The sequence below is a fragment of the Halyomorpha halys genome, unplaced genomic scaffold (genome assembly GCF_000696795.3).
Source record: "Halyomorpha halys isolate HHAL.00 unplaced genomic scaffold, Hhal_1.1 Scaffold110.1, whole genome shotgun sequence".
NCBI lineage: Eukaryota > Metazoa > Arthropoda > Insecta > Hemiptera > Pentatomidae > Halyomorpha > Halyomorpha halys.
This window is the reverse complement of record NW_027112640.1, coordinates 1551273-1570677: the sequence shown is the minus strand read 5'-3', so window position 1 is coordinate 1570677 and position 19405 is coordinate 1551273. Positions and strand designations below refer to the sequence as shown.

Genomic DNA, 19405 nt, shown 5'->3' with positions numbered 1-19405 from the left:
TATATATATAAATATAAATAACCCATCTGTTGACAATTTAATATCAGATTCATAAAAACTTCTAGAATTGATTTCTCTACTAAATATGTCTTCCTATTTGCTATCTCCAGCCATTTTATCATATTGAAGAAGTTAATTTAATCACAGAAGATTACTTTGCCTACTTCTACTAGGAATATATATCTTAGATATTTCTTGTATGTATCCTTACATTGGATGTAGTTTTCTAATTTAAATTTTTAGATTAATATTTTCTCGCACTTTTATTTTATATTTTAAAGACACAGTGTTCTACTTAAATTTTCATTTATAATATATAATTCTATAAATTAATATTATATTATGTTTGTTGATAACAGGTTGACAGTGGCCAGTGGTTCTGTATAAGTGATTCACATGTTACAGAAGTAAAAGAAACTCGTGTTTTCCAAGCCCAGGCGTACCTCCTGTTCTACAAATCTGTATAGCTGCGTAATATCTAAATAAATATTAATAAACGTGGTGCATTATTTATGTATATTTAAATTAAATTGTATAATATTCGAAAAATGTCGTAAATTTGATCATTGGAAAGAATTTTGATATCAGTTTATTACCAACCTTGTAGATATAAGATATTTAATAATTTAACTTTCTTTTCGTTTTTTTTTTGTTCTTTTTTTTGTGTTTTTCATGAAATTGTTTTAGGTTATTGAACGAGTTCATAATAAAATTTTTAGAATTCTTTTTCTTAATCAAGAAATCATTTCCCCTTTTATATTTCATTCATTTAATCATCACTCAACTGCAAGAAAAATAATACAACTCCGAAATGCAGTACTTGTAAAAAAATAACTATTACAGTATTTTTAAGTTGATTTTTTTCAAATTCTGCATTTTGGAATGGTATTACTTTTCTAGCTGATACAAATTTTGTGTGTGTGTGTGTATATAGTATTACTTTTAGGTATGTATTTAAAAAAGGAATGGAGATACGGAAATTTCAGCAGTCTGAGGATTTCTGGCTTTCAATTGTTACAACTTCGGAATATGTTCACAAGGTTGGGAAATTTGTGGTTCTGATGATGGAACCATAGATGTTTTTCAACATAGGGATTGGCTTCATATTAAATTTGTAATGATTAATTTTATAATTAAGTAAAGTTTACTTGTTTCTCTCTATAAAATTAATTCCAAATGATGAGTACAGTTTTAGAAAGGACCATATAACTATATTAGCAGAGGAGGATTAATTGATTATATTTCTAATTCTCTGGTGTCAAAAAATTAGTGTTCTGACATTAGTTACGCTTTTTAAAAGGTGTGGCATGAAGGATTGTTCTCCGAATTTAATACAATTTTGTTTCCTCCAACTTACTGTTTAATATTATGAAACGAAAATCCTTGGTTCACTAAAAGCCTTTTTAATCCTCCTCTTTAAAACCATCTTGATGGTATTGCTGATTGCATTACAATGTGGAAATGAAAATCTGGTGCTTCCTTAGTTAATTATAAAATATTCCTTCTATATATCCACTTCTATTGCTGCTAACAATAAGAGATGGTTAGTCATTTCTAATTAATAAAACTGAATGTACTTAGATGTAAAAGGAAGGAATTTTAAAAATTCAGCATTTAAGCTCAATCAGACAGTTTAAAGTCCTAGCTGAAACTAAAGACTATCTATTTATACATAGACATAATGAGTTTAACCCAAATTGTTTGTAGATTTTAAAAATTTTAAATTCCTTTAAGGTCAAAAATTAAGAAATAAAAACATAAAGCTTCTTAAAAAAACAGTTAATTACAAAAGCTGAAGAGGAAGAGGGGGACACAGTATCCTCACAATGTCCCACAAGATAAAATATCTGGATTAAAAACCATTGTGTTTTTAATCCTTAATTTTTTACCTTGATATTATTGATTTTAAAAATTTATAAAAAGTGTCGATAATGTGATTAAACAAATTAATAAAATTATTTTGAGTCCTTTTTTTTTTAAATTGTTTAAAAACTCATTCGAAATTTTATATAATCACAATACTTCCACTAACTATGTATTTCATATTTAGTTAATTGAATGAAACGAATAGTGGATGTACACTGAATCAAAGGCCTTTGCCCACTTGATGGATGCTTCAAATTATCTTTAAATAATAAACTAACCCCGTATAAAGTTTTGTGAAAATTAATATGGACTTATGGGATGGGATATAATAATTTGGGTTCTGCTAAAACCTCTAATACCCAAAGAATACACTCCAATCAAACTATTACTTAAGATAGAGGACATTATTTGGTCAAAATGATTTAAGGCATCTCAGAAATTGCTGACAGTCAAAAGAATATTGCAGTAGCCTAGAAGCTATTGCAGACCTAACTCTGACTAAACACAAGATGTTTCAGGAACCTCTGTATTCCACCAGACGGGTGGTTGTCAAGATATAAGGTGAATTTATTTTTTAAACTTAATTGTGAGAACAGAATGACTCTTGTTCTCGACCGGACAAATATGGTTGAACCTCTATCATTTATATAGATATTATATACTGTTAATTTCATATTCAGGGTTATATTAAATAAGGATTAAAACCATTACCATAGTAATATTTTCTTATTCTATTACAATATATTTACAACTAGTGTTGGTGGAAGGGGGAAAGGACAAGACTTAAAGATTAACTTTGTTGTTTTCCTCAACTTGCATGATGATGAATGAGCCTTGATTTAATTTTTGTATAACTGTAAAATATTTCGTGATATTAATTTAACAAATAGAGGAGCATTGATTTAATTTCTATATTATTGGAGAGTCACACCTGTGGGTTCCGAAGCCCTCTGAGATCCATCCAGCCTCATAAATAGGGCACTTTAATTAGGTAAAAATCTGGTGGTCGAGGATGATTCTGACCAAATCACCTCTTTGTACAACCGTTGGTCTAGTAACAGTAATTCCATACAAAGTACTGGACCCCTTGCTAAATGAGTTCTATAGATTTTTTTTTTTATTGTTAGTTCAATTGCAGATTTCTAAATTATATTCTCATCAATATTAAATATTTTAGTTATGCATAATCATTGATTGGATTTTCCTAAGCCATGTGATAACAGAAAAGTTTTGTAATGTAAACGTTATATCATCAAGTCTCAGTCCTTACTTCTTATCGGTATGGAATGGTCATCCCCATCAGATTTAAGTATTACTGCTTGAAAATAATAGTGGAGGTTCACAGATTATGGAAGAATGGTATTAAAATAATACTTAGTTTACTATTATTTTAATTATATTAAAAGTGTTTATACTCTTTCAATTAAATTACTGTTATTAGACTATTATCAGTTCACGTTCATTAAGTTTTGTTTCTTTGTGGAAATAATATGATTTTTTTTATCTGCTCTGAGATAGGCAATATATTTTTATTCTAATCATGTACGATTAATTAATGTCCATTGATACAAGTGTAATTAAAATTGTTTGAAACATTTTTTGATTATAAAAAAGTTAAAAATTGATTATATTGAATGGTACTTTTGTTAAGACAATTATTTTAAAAGAAGTTTTTATATCACAGATGTTATATTTGGCATACAATTTCTGTAATATACCTAAAACTTAATTACACAATTTCAGTGCTATAGAACTGTTTGTTTTTGAGCTTTTTTATTCACAGGCACTGACCATTTTATGAGAGTTGGTTATTTCAACTCGGAGGGGCCTTAAAACATATATTTTTGTTTAAAGATCAAATTAAAAATTTTTCATGATTACAATACTTCCTTTTACTATATATAGCTAAGTGAGAGTAAAATTTGATTCCTTTGAACCAAGGCTGTTGTAACTATTACAAGCATTCTGATCCTCAATCCTTTTCCTCATCCTAAATTGCTCTAGTAGATGTGTAGAGGAGTTTCCATTCAAATCACAATTATACTCTTTGGAATAAATCAAGCAATTTTAGGGTGGTATTAAGTAAAAAATCTAAATCCAGAAGAGAACATTTTGGATAGCTTTTACTCACCTCGTTGTTACAGATACTAAGAATTTATAGCTGCATAGAACATCTATAATACTAATAACAAATAATATCAATGAAATGATACAGGGTATTTTGAATAAAAGAAAGTCTAAAAAAGAATCATTCGACACTTTTTATTTTGAGAAAAAAAAATAGATACCTGTTCCCGAATTCCAATAAGTGAACAGTTTTTGACATAGATCCTAAGACATAGGTAAATTAATACTATAAAAAGGAAGTTGATGAATTTGATACATTTTCATCATTTTGTAATTAATTTTTTTTTATTTTTAACAATTTTTTTTTAAGTTGAGCCAAAAATTATGATAAGTTTTGTAGGCAGTAGGTGCTACAAGATACCATGGACTCAATGTATAAATTTATGCACTGTAGGAAGTACATATCTATAAAATGAAATAAGAGAAAAGACTGACAAATTACTGAAAATGACAAATTGAACATATTTCTAGCGATACAAAAAGGTAATTAGGTACATCACAACAATAATGTCCTAGAGGTGACTCAATACATCAACAAGACTAAACAAAGACAAAAATTATGTGAAAGCACCTACAAAGATATACAATTGAAATCCATGTTTAGGGAAATACTAAAACCATTCAATATGCATGCAATGGAAAAATAATGAAAACAAGACTGCTTACCATAGTGCCCTTAACAATAAATAATTAACGCCTGATTAGAACGACGACGTTGAACTGATAAGTCTATAGTTCACAATTATTGAGTGGCAAAGCTAATTAAAATCAATAAATTAAAAGTAAAGCTAAAATTAAAAAAAAAGTTAAAAATAGAAAAATTAAAAACATTAACAAAAAAGCCACCGATACATGCATCAGGTCAACCTCATTCTTCTCAGGCATAATCACATATTTCCAGTCATTAAATTGAATAAACCTTACTACTAAATAAATATCTACTTAAGAATAATAATAATCTTATTTAAAACTAGTTTTATAGTAAACAGCCTTCGTTAACAATTTACCTTTTTCGCAAAAATTGTTTACATCGACATGTATAAAATAAACTGCATTTAATCATAGATATTATTATCCTACCCTTACTTCAATTTCATTAACACAACCTACAAAATAATATCTAAACTTTTTAATTAATATTTAAAAATATAAATTTCAAAAACAATGATATTTTCTTAAATATTGTCATTCCATCGAACCTTCTATTATTGTACAGAGATTAAAATTAGGGGAAAAAAATATAATGATAAAATTTGCAGTAAGAGATACAAGAGAATAAATTAATTTATAAAACAAATATAAAAACACACAGCACATTTATTTTCATAACTCCCAAAACCTAAAAAAGCATTTTTTTTTTCTCTTCAATGAATCATTATGTAAACCATAAGAGTAAATATATATTTTTCATAAAATTTCAACAGGATAATAGTCAATTTACTTAAAATAGACTTCTCCATCACATCAAACAATTGCTCAACATTTGTTATGTACAAGCCTTGATTTGAAAATGAATTCGTTCCTTCATAACAGATTGGTAAATATTAAATTAACCGAAGTAAACTATAAAAAGATACAGTTTATTCAATTTAGTAGGTCTGGTTTCTTAAACTGATTCTTCTATTTGTATTATTATATCTTGTTGTTGGAAAGGACTAGTTTGGTGAAGGAAGAGCCATAATTAAAGCTTATAAAAGGAATAAATTGATTTTCTATTCGACAGGACTTGAGTATGAGCTGCTGTTAATATATGTAGGTTATAATGACTATTCAAAGATAATATTAAAAACGTTCAAACAAAATTTTATCATTAATTTTATGATTCACAACAATTTTAACCTATGTTTTTTTCAAAGAGCTTCACAACAAATATTTTACAATATACAGTTATGATTTGTTGAATTTTAACAAATTTTTTGAAACATTACACATAAAAAATAAATCAATGCTAAGTCAAAACTATAATGAATTAAGACAGACTAATATGAACCAAGCAAGATATCTCCCAGTACCTTATAGAGAATAGATATCAAAAACAAAATATCGACAACGGAATTAAAACAAAAGGTGGTTATCAAATTATCAAAGAACAGATCAGAAGGATCACAGTGTCATTAAGGTAAGTAACTACTGAGGCCGAACACAGCAAAGATAGGCTCTTACTTAGTACAGAGCTCTGGCTCTCTTTGCTTCAAATAAGACAGCTCTTGTAAATAATTTTGTTTTTACCCCTTCGTCTTCAAAATAGATCTAAGAAATATATATCATAACATTTAAACAACATTAATTCTAAAACAAAATACACCCATTACCATTCTTTTTTTTTTTTTTTTTGTTGGTTTACACTATATGAACCAAATTTATAAAACTAACTATTGCATATGGTTAGAGATAATTTTCACTATTATATTTGTCAAGTTTTTGATAATTCTTTCTTAAAATGGTACTGACTAAAGTAACTTGGGTCAAATGAGAGAGGAGCCATGAGAAAACCAGTTTTATACCCAATTCCCCGTCTTCATATCACCCTCTCAATGATAATAACTTTGCGCGCACACATACACATATTTTGTAACGAAATAAAATACAAATCATCTTAAATGATAGTTTGTACATTATATCATTGAAATGTAAATAAATTATAAATATACAATAAAGACTACCATAATTTTGATAAACGTGATAATAAATGAAAATGAAAAAACACTGATAATATAGTGAACACTTAATTAAAATGCATAATTGGGGAAAAATAAATGAAGACAGAATACACTGACAAAGGGAATGTATAAAGGTTGTCATATGAAATGGTTATTCGATGTAACTATGGCAATATGACAGTGCTCACCACCACTTAACCACCAAAACTTGATTATGTGCATTCTTCTTAAAAGTTATTCTTCCTATTATAAAACTTCTTGACAATATTTTTCCCCCTTTTCTTTTTTTTTTTTTTTTAATTTAAGCCCGTTATTAATATTTAAGAGTGTCGAGTGTCCCACACGAATTATTCGAAAAAATAAATTCTTACTCAACTACATTTATCTTTTATCACACAGAGTTTGTTTTATTTTTTCATTTTGTTTCCTTATTTAAAAAAAATGCACTGAGAATTGTGTCGTTACACCTCAATGAAGAGTCAATATTAATATAGTACGTAAGTATAAATATAATATTAGTTGTTATATAAAATAGTTTGGGTGTTTTTGTACTGGGTAGGCACTATTGTGTTGAGATAGTGGTGACCTCTGCCATATGCTACCTCCGTGTCGGTATGATACCATTTGTCTGAACTGGAGCAGTCGGTGTCATTTCCAGTTCCACCAATAGCGGGAAGTGATCTGAAAAAGATGAAAATAATTTTATAAACAACAACTTAATATAATAATAAATCAATGTAATTAAGGTGTTTTATATTTTATATGCATTTTTTTATTAATATATATTGTACTGATATTTCTAATTTCGAGATGAATAGAAAGGATTCTTTACTACTTAAATAACATAGAAACATTTATATTTTGATTTTAAAAATCATTCAATAAAAATACCACATTATTTTCTGAGGATTTAAAAAACTCATTATATTATAATCTATATGAATATAAAAGGGAATGGTTCCAATTTTCGTCCACAATAAACATTTGAAATACTGGACCGATTTACATGCTGTTTTTTCAAAATGTTCCCTGTCGCCATGGAAGGTTTAAAGCTACTGAAATCCCTGATTTATCCAGTAAAAAATAAGTTATAAACAAAATTTAACATTTTTAGTGAGTAGCTCAGAAAATATATATTTTTTTTATGGTTATTATATACCAATTGTTCAGACTATTTCTAAAGAATAAGAAAGATATTACTGATTTTTTTTTGTTTATAGAACCCCAAACCACTCCCACTATTTGACTATTTTTGTAGATTGGTTGAGTATTGTTGAAGTTATTGCTTTTTTGTTTTGTATGTAAGGTTTAAAATTTGAGGGAAAAATTCTATTTTCCAATTTTTATTTCAATAATTATATTTCAATGGTTATTAAATTACCTGAAAAAAAAAAAAATCAAAAAAATCATTGAATTCAGACTAAAACCTACTCAACGTTTATTCATATTTAAAAAAAAAAATTGTAGAATTTAGTAGATTCTCTTTAAATTTTGTATATTTTTATTATAACGTGAAAGTTGCACATCATTGAAAATTCTAAATCATAACTTTAATGATGGTTCATTGCCTAATTAGATTAAGGACAAATATTATTGAGAGATGAAACAGTTTTTGTATTACAGTTTTAAGGAAACAGGTTATATTAAAGTATATCGAGACATCAAATATTTTATTTATCCATTTTTATTATAAATTATTACCATATATTGTTATTATATAAATATGATCTTCATGAATTTCATCAAGTATTGAAAATTATATGAGTGGGTGAGAAGCCATGGGTAGTACAAGTAACAATTTTGAGAATAAAGGTTTTCTTTATGTTTATCTATGCCTGAACCAAATTTACACCTCAGTACTGACAAAACTGAGAAATTATTGATAATTAAATAATAATTAGCTCAACCACTCCATAAACATGCAGTGTTGCATTCCAAAACCAACCAAGTCAATTTCCAATTTTTTGTTTATTGGAAATTTGGTAAAGGTAAGTGGGAGGAGGGTGAAGGGAGGTGTGTTTATTAGGGGGAACTGCATTAATGGCAACATTTTCCAAATTTTTTTTTGTTTGTAGAGCTAACATCTAAAGTAATACTTAATAATTCATGGCAGGCCAAGTGGGACGAAAATTCTCCAAGTAAATTAAAAGAAATCAAAAGATTAGTAAGGCCATGGTCGACATCCTACCGCAACAGCCGCAGAGAGGAAGTTGCTTTAACCCGCTTGAGAATACATTATACTCTCCTCAGGCACTTTCACCTGATCAGAAAACTGCAACCTCCAACGTGTAAATATTGTCAGTCCATTCTCACTATTAGACATATTTTTGAAGAATGTACTCACTATTTGCCAACAATAAACAGGATAGGACACCGTACACCCCAAATTTATCAGAAGCTCTCACAGATGAGGAAGCTAAAATTACATTAGTGTTTGAATTTTTAAAAGCACATCGCCATCTTTCTAAGTTATATCTCCTCTTTGATTTTATTTATTTATTTATTTTTTAATTTATTATTTTTATCTTATTTATTATTAATTTTTACAAAACTTTTAGCACCCCATAGGCGTTGATGACCATATGGTTTTACACCTTTAAACAACAATAAACAAACAAACTTAATTATTCATCTAAACTAAATGTAAGAGCTCTAATTTTGAAGATTAACTTTACTGCTAATGATGAAAAATTAACAAACAATTCAAATGAATGTTTCTTTTAAAATCTAACTTAAATGTTCACAAAAATTTCCATAACCTAACTTTGACTGCTGAATGAGTTTACTTTATTTTCAGACTAATCTTTATTATTATTTTTCAAAATAAAATACTGTTTCATTAATAAATACTTATATTTACTTATTTTCACATTAAATAACCATTCGAAGACTGACCAACTAACCATGCGCATTATTTAGATGGAACAACTTAGATATAAAACAACAACCAATTTGGCAACTACTGTTACAGTTGGTGGCGGTCATCTCTCCATCTCTTAAAATTGATCATAAAATAATAGTGAAATCAAAACAAATATTCATACATAATGGTCTCAAATCCCACATATACAAGAATTTTTTTTTAATAATTGTAATTTTGTGACTGAATATCTCGATGGCCAACTTTGGACACAATATGCAACATCATCAGATTATTATATTTCACGACTTCGAAATTAATTAATAAATGAGAATTTACCTGAGGGTATATGTGGATGTGGACAGCCAATAACTTTATTCTCCTTGAGCCAATCTGCCGCAAGTGGACCCAACAGGCCCAACGGTGTCATGCTTTGTTTTGAATAGAAGATATAGTCTATTATACCCTTAAAGTGAAACCTGCCAACAAAAGTTTTATTAGGAAAAAATAAATGCATTATGTCCAATAGAGCTACAAGTAATTTATCATTTCAAAAAAAGAATAATCAAAAGAACAAAAATATATTTTAAAAAACATTTTTAACAGTTAGTTTGAAAGAGGTAAGATTACATGCACTTTATAGAGCACTTAAATTAAAGCAATCACATATTTATAGCATAATATAAGATAAATTTTAGCTGATTCTATACGATATTTAGAATGCAATGTCACTCTTTCAATCTACTGCATTATAATTATTTTTATTATAGGTATTTTATAGACCTAGTGACTTCATTAATGGCTTGTTCACTTCAATTTATTATAACTTAAGGCCTAACAACATAAATAACTCTGCAAATTAAACTAAACAGATAATTAACTTACGTATAGTTAGTGTAAGGCATAATATCTTCTGAATACGCTGATGCAAGTTTAAAGGAATGTGTGAACTCGTTGGGCTTGTCGCAGCCCGAGATCTTTTGGAGGACGGACTTATACGGAAGGTCCTTGAAGTCCTGGTGATCTGATAACACTCTACCCGAAGAAAGGAACTCGATAACACCTGTGAATATAGTAAAAGGAATAAAATTATACTCTTGGCTTTATAAAACAAAGCCTTTTAGGTAATTTTAAGGTTGTTTCAATGAAAAGAAATATATCTAAAAATTTCATTATATTCTATTTCCTATTTCAAATTTACTTTTTTAAAAATATGAACTAGACTTGTTTTCTAAAAAGTGTACTGAAAGTTTCATTTATATAAATTAATTTAATATTATTACTGTTTCTCAAATTACTTATATTAACAGTTATTTCACCTTTTATGAACAATTGTTTTATTGAATAAGGTTTTAAAATGAACATAAAACTTTTATCAAACATAAGTATTCAATAAACTAAATAAATAAATTTTTGAACACAAGTTTATCATTCAAAATAATACTAGTTACCTGCTAACAACAATATAAAACAAGTACAGCTAATAGAGAATTAAAGATAGGTGAATAAACAATATCTGTTAACATGAGATAAAGATAAAGATACCTGAATCCGGTAAAGAGTTGAAGTCACCACAGAGAAGGAGTTGGACGGGTGAGAGATTTGGGCGAAGGTGAAGTGAAGCCTCATCAAGGACCCCCTTTAACGCATGAGAAAGCATCATCACTTGGATTAGTTTCACATCACAGAACTCTGGGTCCCAATGGATGTGAGCTGTGCAGACCAGCAGAGCCTGGTCCGTGATATTGCTGCAATCCCGTCCCGGCACTGGAAACAGGAATAAAATTGTATAATTTAATACAAAACAATATCAATGTAGCATAGTGTACAAACATTACAAGTTTTATTTAAGTAAAAAAAGGTAGACTCACAAGGATCTCTTTCTAAATAATTTATCAAAAATGGAATTGATTCCAGAACCCAAAGACAACAATACGAAATAAATATCTAGATCAGATGTTCCCAACTTTTTGTTAGAAGTAGGAGAATGGCAGAACCCCCTACCCTACATTATCATTTCATACAAATAAAGTCCAGTCTCTAGGCAGCAACTCTGTCTGAGTCACCCTGATGAAGGCCTGAAATTCAGGTTAAAACATCGGCATAAATACATAGGTTTTACTCATTTGTGTATCATTACTGACCACAAGCCCAAAGATCTCTAAATGTATTAATACAAGAAGATGGTTGGTGGGTGTGGTAAAAAAAAAACCACATATAAGTTGAAGTAACTTATTTGTGTTTTATTTTGACCGTACCCCCCAACCATCTTCTCCTAGTATAAGTCATCCACGGTCAACTATCTCTGATGATTATAAATGTATTTATGTTGCTTGTGCAAAGGGTTAACAAATGGAATTGTAAAAGTCTGTTTTTTAAGTGCCTTTTACACTGTAATAAAGTACACGGATAGTGTAAGGCACTTATTTTCCTCAGTCCTGGCTATTTCAGGCATACGGCATTGTTTTCTTACAGCTTACCAACCTATTCTAGCCAGATTAGGAAGGTCAAAGTTCATTCAATGGCTCCATCACAAAATGAATTTCAACACTGCCAGGCCAGATTCGAACCAGTGCCACTTCTAATAAGAGGATGCTAAGGTGGTGCCAAAACACTCTTGGCCATCATGGCTTCACCACAATGTTAGGCATATTAAGAAAAAAAATCCAAAAGACTAGTTCAGATTAGTTTTTCTAAAGACTAGGTTTGTGGACTTAACCTGCTTTATACTGCAGAGAAGATTAATGCTAATGTTCATTAATGTTAAAAGTTTAGAAAAAAAAAAAAAAAAAAGTTACGCCCGCAAGGATCTCTGTCTAAGTAATTTATCAAGAATGAAATTGATTCCAGAATCCAGTTCTAATGGAATGTTTTCATATCAGCATATAACTAATCTTGATAACATCAATGCTTGATAGGAATGTACAATAATAGTGCATTTATTAGGATAAAACATTCATGAATTAAAAATTATAACCTAATTGAGTGTATGTGACCTTAAGAAGTATACAAGCCTTCATTAGTTTTTACTAGTGTCTTTAAATTATAGACAAATATTAATTTAATAGATGAATTGGTAATCATCAAAATAAAATTTAGAAACAGATTAATGAATGTGAAAATGAAAATAACACAAAGCTTGTTCCGAGGTGATCAAAAACTATGTTCTGTAACATATTTATTAAATATCAAATGAACTGGTAAATATAAAAAGCTCTGTAATTAGATAAAAATTTATAATATAAATTATATGACAACTAAATGTGTGAATTATATAAATATTTTAATGAACACTGTTTTTGTACAAGATGTAAATATTATTTATACCCTTGATGCTAACATCTTATAATGTAGTGTAATTGTTAAGAGGCCTATGCTGAACATTACCATACAATATTTATTATTTGTAAAAAAGTGGTTGGTTAAATAAAGAGTTTATTTAGATTTATTAATTTCAAAATATTTTACTCAAAAATTATAGTATGGAGGCAGTTATCTAAAGAGTGATGAATGGTGAGCTGAAATAAACATTTTTCAGATAAATGCAAATCAGTGATTGTCTAAGGAGGAAAAATGGTTACAAAGATTACAATGCAGATAAGGCTTCTGCTTCTCCTCATATATAATACCTAACTAGTTTCATTTTTGTGTAGAAAATAAATAAGAATGGAAAGGTGGAAATAATAATTGGTCAACAAATAATATGTACAGTTTATTTTTTGCTAACAATATCACAAATAATTTACAAAACCATAATAAAATTAAAATGGAATATTATCCTGTTGAACTTCACAAATATGACCAATAATTAAAATAAACATAAAAAATAACTCAAATACATTAAATGTATACAAAATAAAAATTAAGTTAACTATTTACAAAATAAATAATTTAAAATAATTATCCGGATAAGATTAGAAAATCATTTTAATCATTGATAAAATAAACTTTTGATTAGATACATTTTCACTTCATTTAGAATTCAAAAAACAACAAGAAGAGTAAATACTCCGTATAGCAAAACACAAGGATACACTATGAGAGCTCTTTGACTTACATCTGAAGACATTGTCACAAATATTCTGGAAGCTGCAATGCTTGCCCAAAATATAACTATTCCCGCGAGCACATATCCTATAACATTCTTTAGCACAAATACTATACCTAATAAGGATAAAATGACCACTGGTAAGAGGCAATAACCTAATACTGATGCGACACACAAAAATGTAATACTGCCAGTTTGAATCATAAGATTTAACAAACAATACATTATTAGGCAGCCAGTAGTTCCTATACCATACACATAACCGAAATTGACTTTACCACCCGAAATAAGCATTGTAATACCTAAAATCAAACAAAAGACTAAAGGCCCTCCTAAATCATATTCACCCAGAGGAACTGATGAATGGAAAGGGTCTAATACAACAAGCACTCTTTCTGCTATTTGTTCTGGAAATATACCCAGTTCTTCTAAAAGAGGTGGTTCATCATCAAAATTTGTTGGCTGTAAATTAGAAGTTGAAGGGGGAGGTTTCAAATTGTCTGCAGGTTGCATGTATCCCTGAGGCTGGTCATAGAAAAATGACATCTTCGCTGCATATTGTTCTTGATAATTTTGTGTGACAGTGTTCTGCTCGTAATTGTCTTGATGGAAAGTGAGCTGGTCTGCATCCAAAACCATATCCTCAGACCTGTAGTAGTTGGGCTGTGCAGTAGAGGGTTGTTGCTGGTTCTCATATTGTTGGTTAGGATATTCCCACTGATTGGGAGCACCAGGCTGGGACCATTCCCATCCGTCTTGTTGCCAATTGTTCCCAAAAGGGGCCTGTCCGGACATTTTGCCGCTCAGTTATCACTTTGAATCTTATACTACATTAACATAAGACGTTGACACAAATACACGAACGTGGCCATTTTCATGACGTCACCTGCGCACTAGCTCGTCTTCGAGCGCGGTAAATTCAAAAATACGACATGAGAAATGCAATTCATCATCAATTTAAAAAAACAATATAGAACCATCTTATGAGTTGGTTAAACCTATTTTTATTTCCTAACAACCTACATTTTATATTATACAACTTTATTTAATGGCTTACACCGAGAGTAATGATTTTTTTTATTAATAAACTAAATTCGGAAGGTAATACTACTAGTTTATATTCATAGCTCAACAGATGATTATTTTTTCCTTTTGCCGAGCATTTGTCAGATTATAAAACTTCAAACTCAAATGAAAATTTAATTCAATAAATTAAATTAAACTGACAAGTTCTCAATAACATCTGTTTTAACAACAATTGTAACAGTATTGAATCATATAACATATGTATTTTTTGATTAAACAAAGAAATCAATGCTATTTCCCAAAGTAATTTAAAAATGATATAATAAATATGTTCCAATGTAGACACTAATCACATATTTCAATAATAATAATAATATTAACTGGACATGAGAGGAGCGGGTTAAGTCACTGTGCTATTAACTCCAAGACTGGGTTCGAATCGAGATAATTATTTTCTGTTTCAGCCCTGTGGGTTCGATAGCCTCCATTTCATGAAGTGGGTACTCTTAATTGGGTAAAAATCTGGCTGTCGAGCGTGATTGTGACCAAATCACCTCCTTGCACAACCGTTGTTCTAGTAGCAATACTTTCTTACAAGTACTGCACCCCTCACCCATTATGATTTATAGCGGTACAGAAGTATTTATATCTAGACAGAAGTACTATTGCGTTTATATGAATTGTATGCAACAGTACCTAATAACAACTGCTGATCATAATTTTTAGTTTCAGAGGAACATACCAATAATTAATAAATCAATGTCCAGTCATAATTAAATATAAAATACTACACATTGAAGCAAGATCCTATTTTAAACTTATCCTATTTTAAACTTGCTGTTCAACCATTCCCTTTGAACAGCCCTGATGAAGCCCTGCAAAGTGGGGCGAAACGTCGGATATTAAAATAGTTTTAAACTATTTGTTCTTTTTTTTTACCGCAACCCTGATCATCTTCTTATATTTAAATCTTTATGGTCAACTATATATACATATATATTTTAAACTTAATTTGCTATGGCAGAATTTTTGCAATATACTGCAACTGAATCATTCACTTATTTACTCAGGTCCATTCTAAATAATACCAGTTAATTCTACATGAAAAAAGAACTAGAAGTAGGTTCGACTTTCATTCTTAAGCAAGACTTTGGAATAACCATAAACTATTTTATTAAGAATACATCAGAGATTTAGTATTGTATTTCAAAGCACAAATGAAAAGACAGATTTTAGAGGAATATGCTAGAAATGAGAAAGATATGTTAGTATTAATTTACTTACGATTTTCCCAAGCAGCTTCTTTAGTCCGAAGTAGCGCTGCAAGCCCAATGTTGTCTTTCGGCATAACTCTGTTTAACATATCATCAGAACCTTCCGAGTTAGCCATTGCGAGCTGGTTAAATTCTACTAAGTGTTCAGAGATCAGTGTAAATCTATAAACAGAACAGTTCCATACACAAACTATACAATTATTTTTACAATAAATTTGACTGTTAAGCATGTATAATTTGAAACTCTACAAATATTATTTTAAATAGATAAGAATTTCATTCACAACTTATTATCAATGCGACTCCAGTTTCAGATAAACCTTTATAAATTTCTTATGATTAGGCTTATATAATATAACATTTAATTAAAAAAAATAAAAATCAGCCTGATCATTGTTTCTTTAAAGATAATACTTAAATTATTCCAAATATTACTCACGATTTATTTATAATTTCCTTAATTTTTCACTTTAGTAAAACAAAATAAAGAGTATAATTTAAATATAAAATGATATTAATATAATAAAGTACTTCAAACTTTCGCAATAGGAGCAAATAAAAAAAGAGCTGACTTCTACATCTTATAAAATCACTAATTAATTTTATTGCAATATCTACAAATAATGTATTTATTTTTATAAATATAGGTGTAAAAATATTATTTATGTAAGATGGGCAAAAATTACTTTGAGTATAGACAATTATACTGAAAGAATCACACAGAGTACTTTAATCAGTGCTTCAGTATCTGCAGCCCTCTCACTCATGAGTACTTTCTATTTTCTGGATTCCCTCAGAATTATTTTTCTTTGAGTATTTTATAAAGTACAAGAGCAGAATTCATTACCCATATTGGATTTAAAATATAGGTTTCATGTATCAGATGACCCGAGCTAAAACAGCACAGTTACCGTCCTAACAGCACTGCTGCACTAGGTCTGAGCTGATAATCAATTCTACATGAATGTCAGTGAAGCTACTGTCATGTTAACTGCCACATATAAGTCTTGACATAAAACGGTCACACAGCTTTAATCATTGCAGCAATTTTCGCAACCACACAATAGTGTGCACAGTATGATAGTTGCAGTAATGACAACATTTATAATCATGCAGTACTGTCACACAAGATGTGTCATAACAGTTGTTAATAATGAAGTTACTGCCATATTAAATGAAACATGTATAAACCTTGGCAATGGTTGTTCCTACCATATCTACTTTCTCAACAGTAATGGTGTTGAGGGATAGCACCAGAAAATCTGAAAAGTTAAAATAAATTGATGCTGGAATGAGTGTCTTATTATAAACACTACAATTATTAACAATATTTATGTAGTCAGAGCAATAATGACATCATGTATGGCTCTTGATAATGAAAAACAGTCAGATAATTTTGTCTGAATACATTTGCAAACAGAGTAGTTTTGGTACTTGATTATCTTATGACCACCTCTGCCTGAGTACTTTTAAAAAACATCACAGGTTGGGCTGTGTAACAAAAATGCTCAATGAAAATCCCTCCTCTATTTATGATGAGTTGGCGCACTAATTTAATCTACATTTACAGGCACAAACAATTAAAGTAAGTTTTTAAAATGGCATAAGGAAATCATTGATAATAAAAAAATCTATAGTAATATTTTTCTGAAAAAAGCTGCAGACATTTATCAAGGAAAATGAGGTAGGGTGACAAAATTCAAGAGGTCTGGAGTACTGATCTATTCATTCCTGCACAGAAGATAGAACCTAGGTTTGAAAAAGTTAGTAAGAACAGTAGAACTAAGCTACAATCCAAAGCCAGATAACTTCTACTATCCTTACTTAGAAAATATCTTTGGGAACATCCTAACTAAGGGAGAAAATAGAAGGTGAGACCAGGTTTCAGCATCAAGCAGATACTGAAACAACAGTGGAAACTAGATCATGAGCAAACAGTAGATATCAATTTCAAAAAGGCAGTAACTGTCAATGGAAAACCATGAATGTGTCGAGAATTTCCAGGAGATGAAAAAGATTTACAAGAGAACAAACCCAAATCCAGTCAAGTGATACCATGAGAAACATCACCTTTGACAGTGTACAGGCTAATTTAAAGTCAGAGTGATCAAACCCCAGAAGTGGGGCGAAACGTTGGCTGAATTAAAATAGTTATCACTATTTAAGTTTTTTTTTTTTACAACACCCAGACCATATTTCATTTATTGAAAATAATTTCACTTTAAAGTTCATGAAGAGACTGAGGTTAAGGAAAGTTACCTTTAATTCATATGTAACTATTTTTCATCAACGTTTCAGAGATCTCCTTTAGCCTGAGAATGCCTGAACATAAATACAACCACTGACTGTTAACTAAAAAACATTGCACTTTTAATGCATTTGTTATAATACATCATAGATGACTGATTAAATCTCACTTTTTCATCTAATACTAATAATTTCTGACTCCTTGTGCCCGTATTCATCTACTTATAAATATTATTTCATCAGAAATGAATAGTATATAAATGAAAAAAGTAAGAGTGAATCAGTCATATATGGTGTTAATTAATTAAATAACAAATGTATTAAAAGTGCAATATATTTATAAAGATTTTTATTATTATCAGTGAATGATCTTATTTTAGATTAGCCATCCTGAGAACAGAGCAGGTTTCCGAAACATTGGTACAAAATCATTATACATGAATAAAAAGTATCAGAACAGGAAGAATTAGTTTTTTCATTAAAACCATTAACATTAGAAAAAAATTAGTTTATTGAAAGAAAATCCTAAATTATTCAGTGATCGGAAAAAATATTACTTAATGGGCCAAATTAAAGGCTATTTATCTATCATCATATAGGTTTTCATTCAAGTTCTTGAGAATGACTCAGAAAAAGAAAATGGGAGCAAATTAATGGAACAGAATGGAAAAAGGTCAGCAATTACACAACAAGATGTTAAGATGAGTACGAGAGTACAAGAAGGGGAGTGGGAAACATCCCGACCATCACTGCTACACTCTTCTTATATTAATCTATCATCAAGAAAATTTATAATTAATTAAAATGTTTCAAGCAAATTATTAGAGAGCTCATTCCAAAAGGAACAAACCAAGCAGAAAACAAATTTATTCAATACCTAAACAATAACTAACCATAAATAAAAAAAGAATATTTTGGATACAGACATAATCACTAAGAATAATTAGGAATTTTTACATATTATAAAAATCATATGTTCATGAATGTTTTATTATATTATATAATATATGTGTTGGGGCGAGGGGTGTTTCGTATGTGAAAACCGACCTCTTCCCCAGAGGGTAATGTTCGCTGGTTCGAGATAAAATAAACAAAAAAAATAACGGAGGACCTGAAATAAATATCACATAAAAAAAATAATTGAGAAAATGAAATAATAAAAAAAATAACTTTCCAAGTGATACAAAAATTTAATTAATTAAAATATAAACAAAAAAAAATGAACTGTAATGTTGTTACAAAAAAAAAAAGATAGTGTGTCGTGGAGTAAAGTGATAAACATATTTTGATACATATA

At 29.2% G+C, this 19405-nt stretch overlaps 3 protein-coding genes across 3 annotated transcripts in view; 1 reads left to right on the top strand and 2 right to left on the bottom strand.

Annotated features, from left to right (window-relative positions):
* Positions 1 to 502, top strand: part of Usp16-45 (ubiquitin specific protease 16/45) — a 21659-nt gene extending 21157 nt beyond the window's left edge. Inside the window, exon 16 of the mRNA XM_014416058.3 lies at positions 360 to 502. Within this exon, the coding sequence (XP_014271544.1) occupies positions 360 to 467 (108 nt within the window). The 3' untranslated portion in view covers positions 468 to 502. The remainder of the gene's footprint in view (positions 1 to 359) is intronic.
* A 3602-nt stretch (positions 503 to 4104) lies between these two features.
* Positions 4105 to 19405, bottom strand: part of twin (CCR4-NOT transcription complex subunit 6-like twin) — a 186848-nt gene continuing 171547 nt past the window's right edge. Inside the window, exons 5-9 of the mRNA XM_014416009.2 lie at positions 15872 to 16023; positions 11059 to 11280; positions 10399 to 10576; positions 9853 to 9992; positions 4105 to 7334 (exon numbers count right to left, since the gene is read on the bottom strand). Coding sequence (XP_014271495.1) covers positions 7252 to 7334; positions 9853 to 9992; positions 10399 to 10576; positions 11059 to 11280; positions 15872 to 16023 — 775 coding nt within the window. The 3' untranslated portion in view covers positions 4105 to 7251. The remainder of the gene's footprint in view (positions 7335 to 9852; positions 9993 to 10398; positions 10577 to 11058; positions 11281 to 15871; positions 16024 to 19405) is intronic.
* Yip1d1 (Yip1 domain-containing 1) lies at positions 13213 to 14592 on the bottom strand. The gene has a single exon (XM_014416010.3). It carries the CDS (start codon positions 14354 to 14356, stop codon positions 13496 to 13498), a length of 861 nt encoding a protein of 286 aa, XP_014271496.1. The 5' UTR covers positions 14357 to 14592; the 3' UTR covers positions 13213 to 13495.

Coding starts and splice junctions, on each gene's coding strand:
- Yip1d1 (XM_014416010.3), bottom strand. CDS start 14,356: ATGTCCGGACAGGCCCCTTTTGGGAACAATTGGCAACAAGACGGATGG.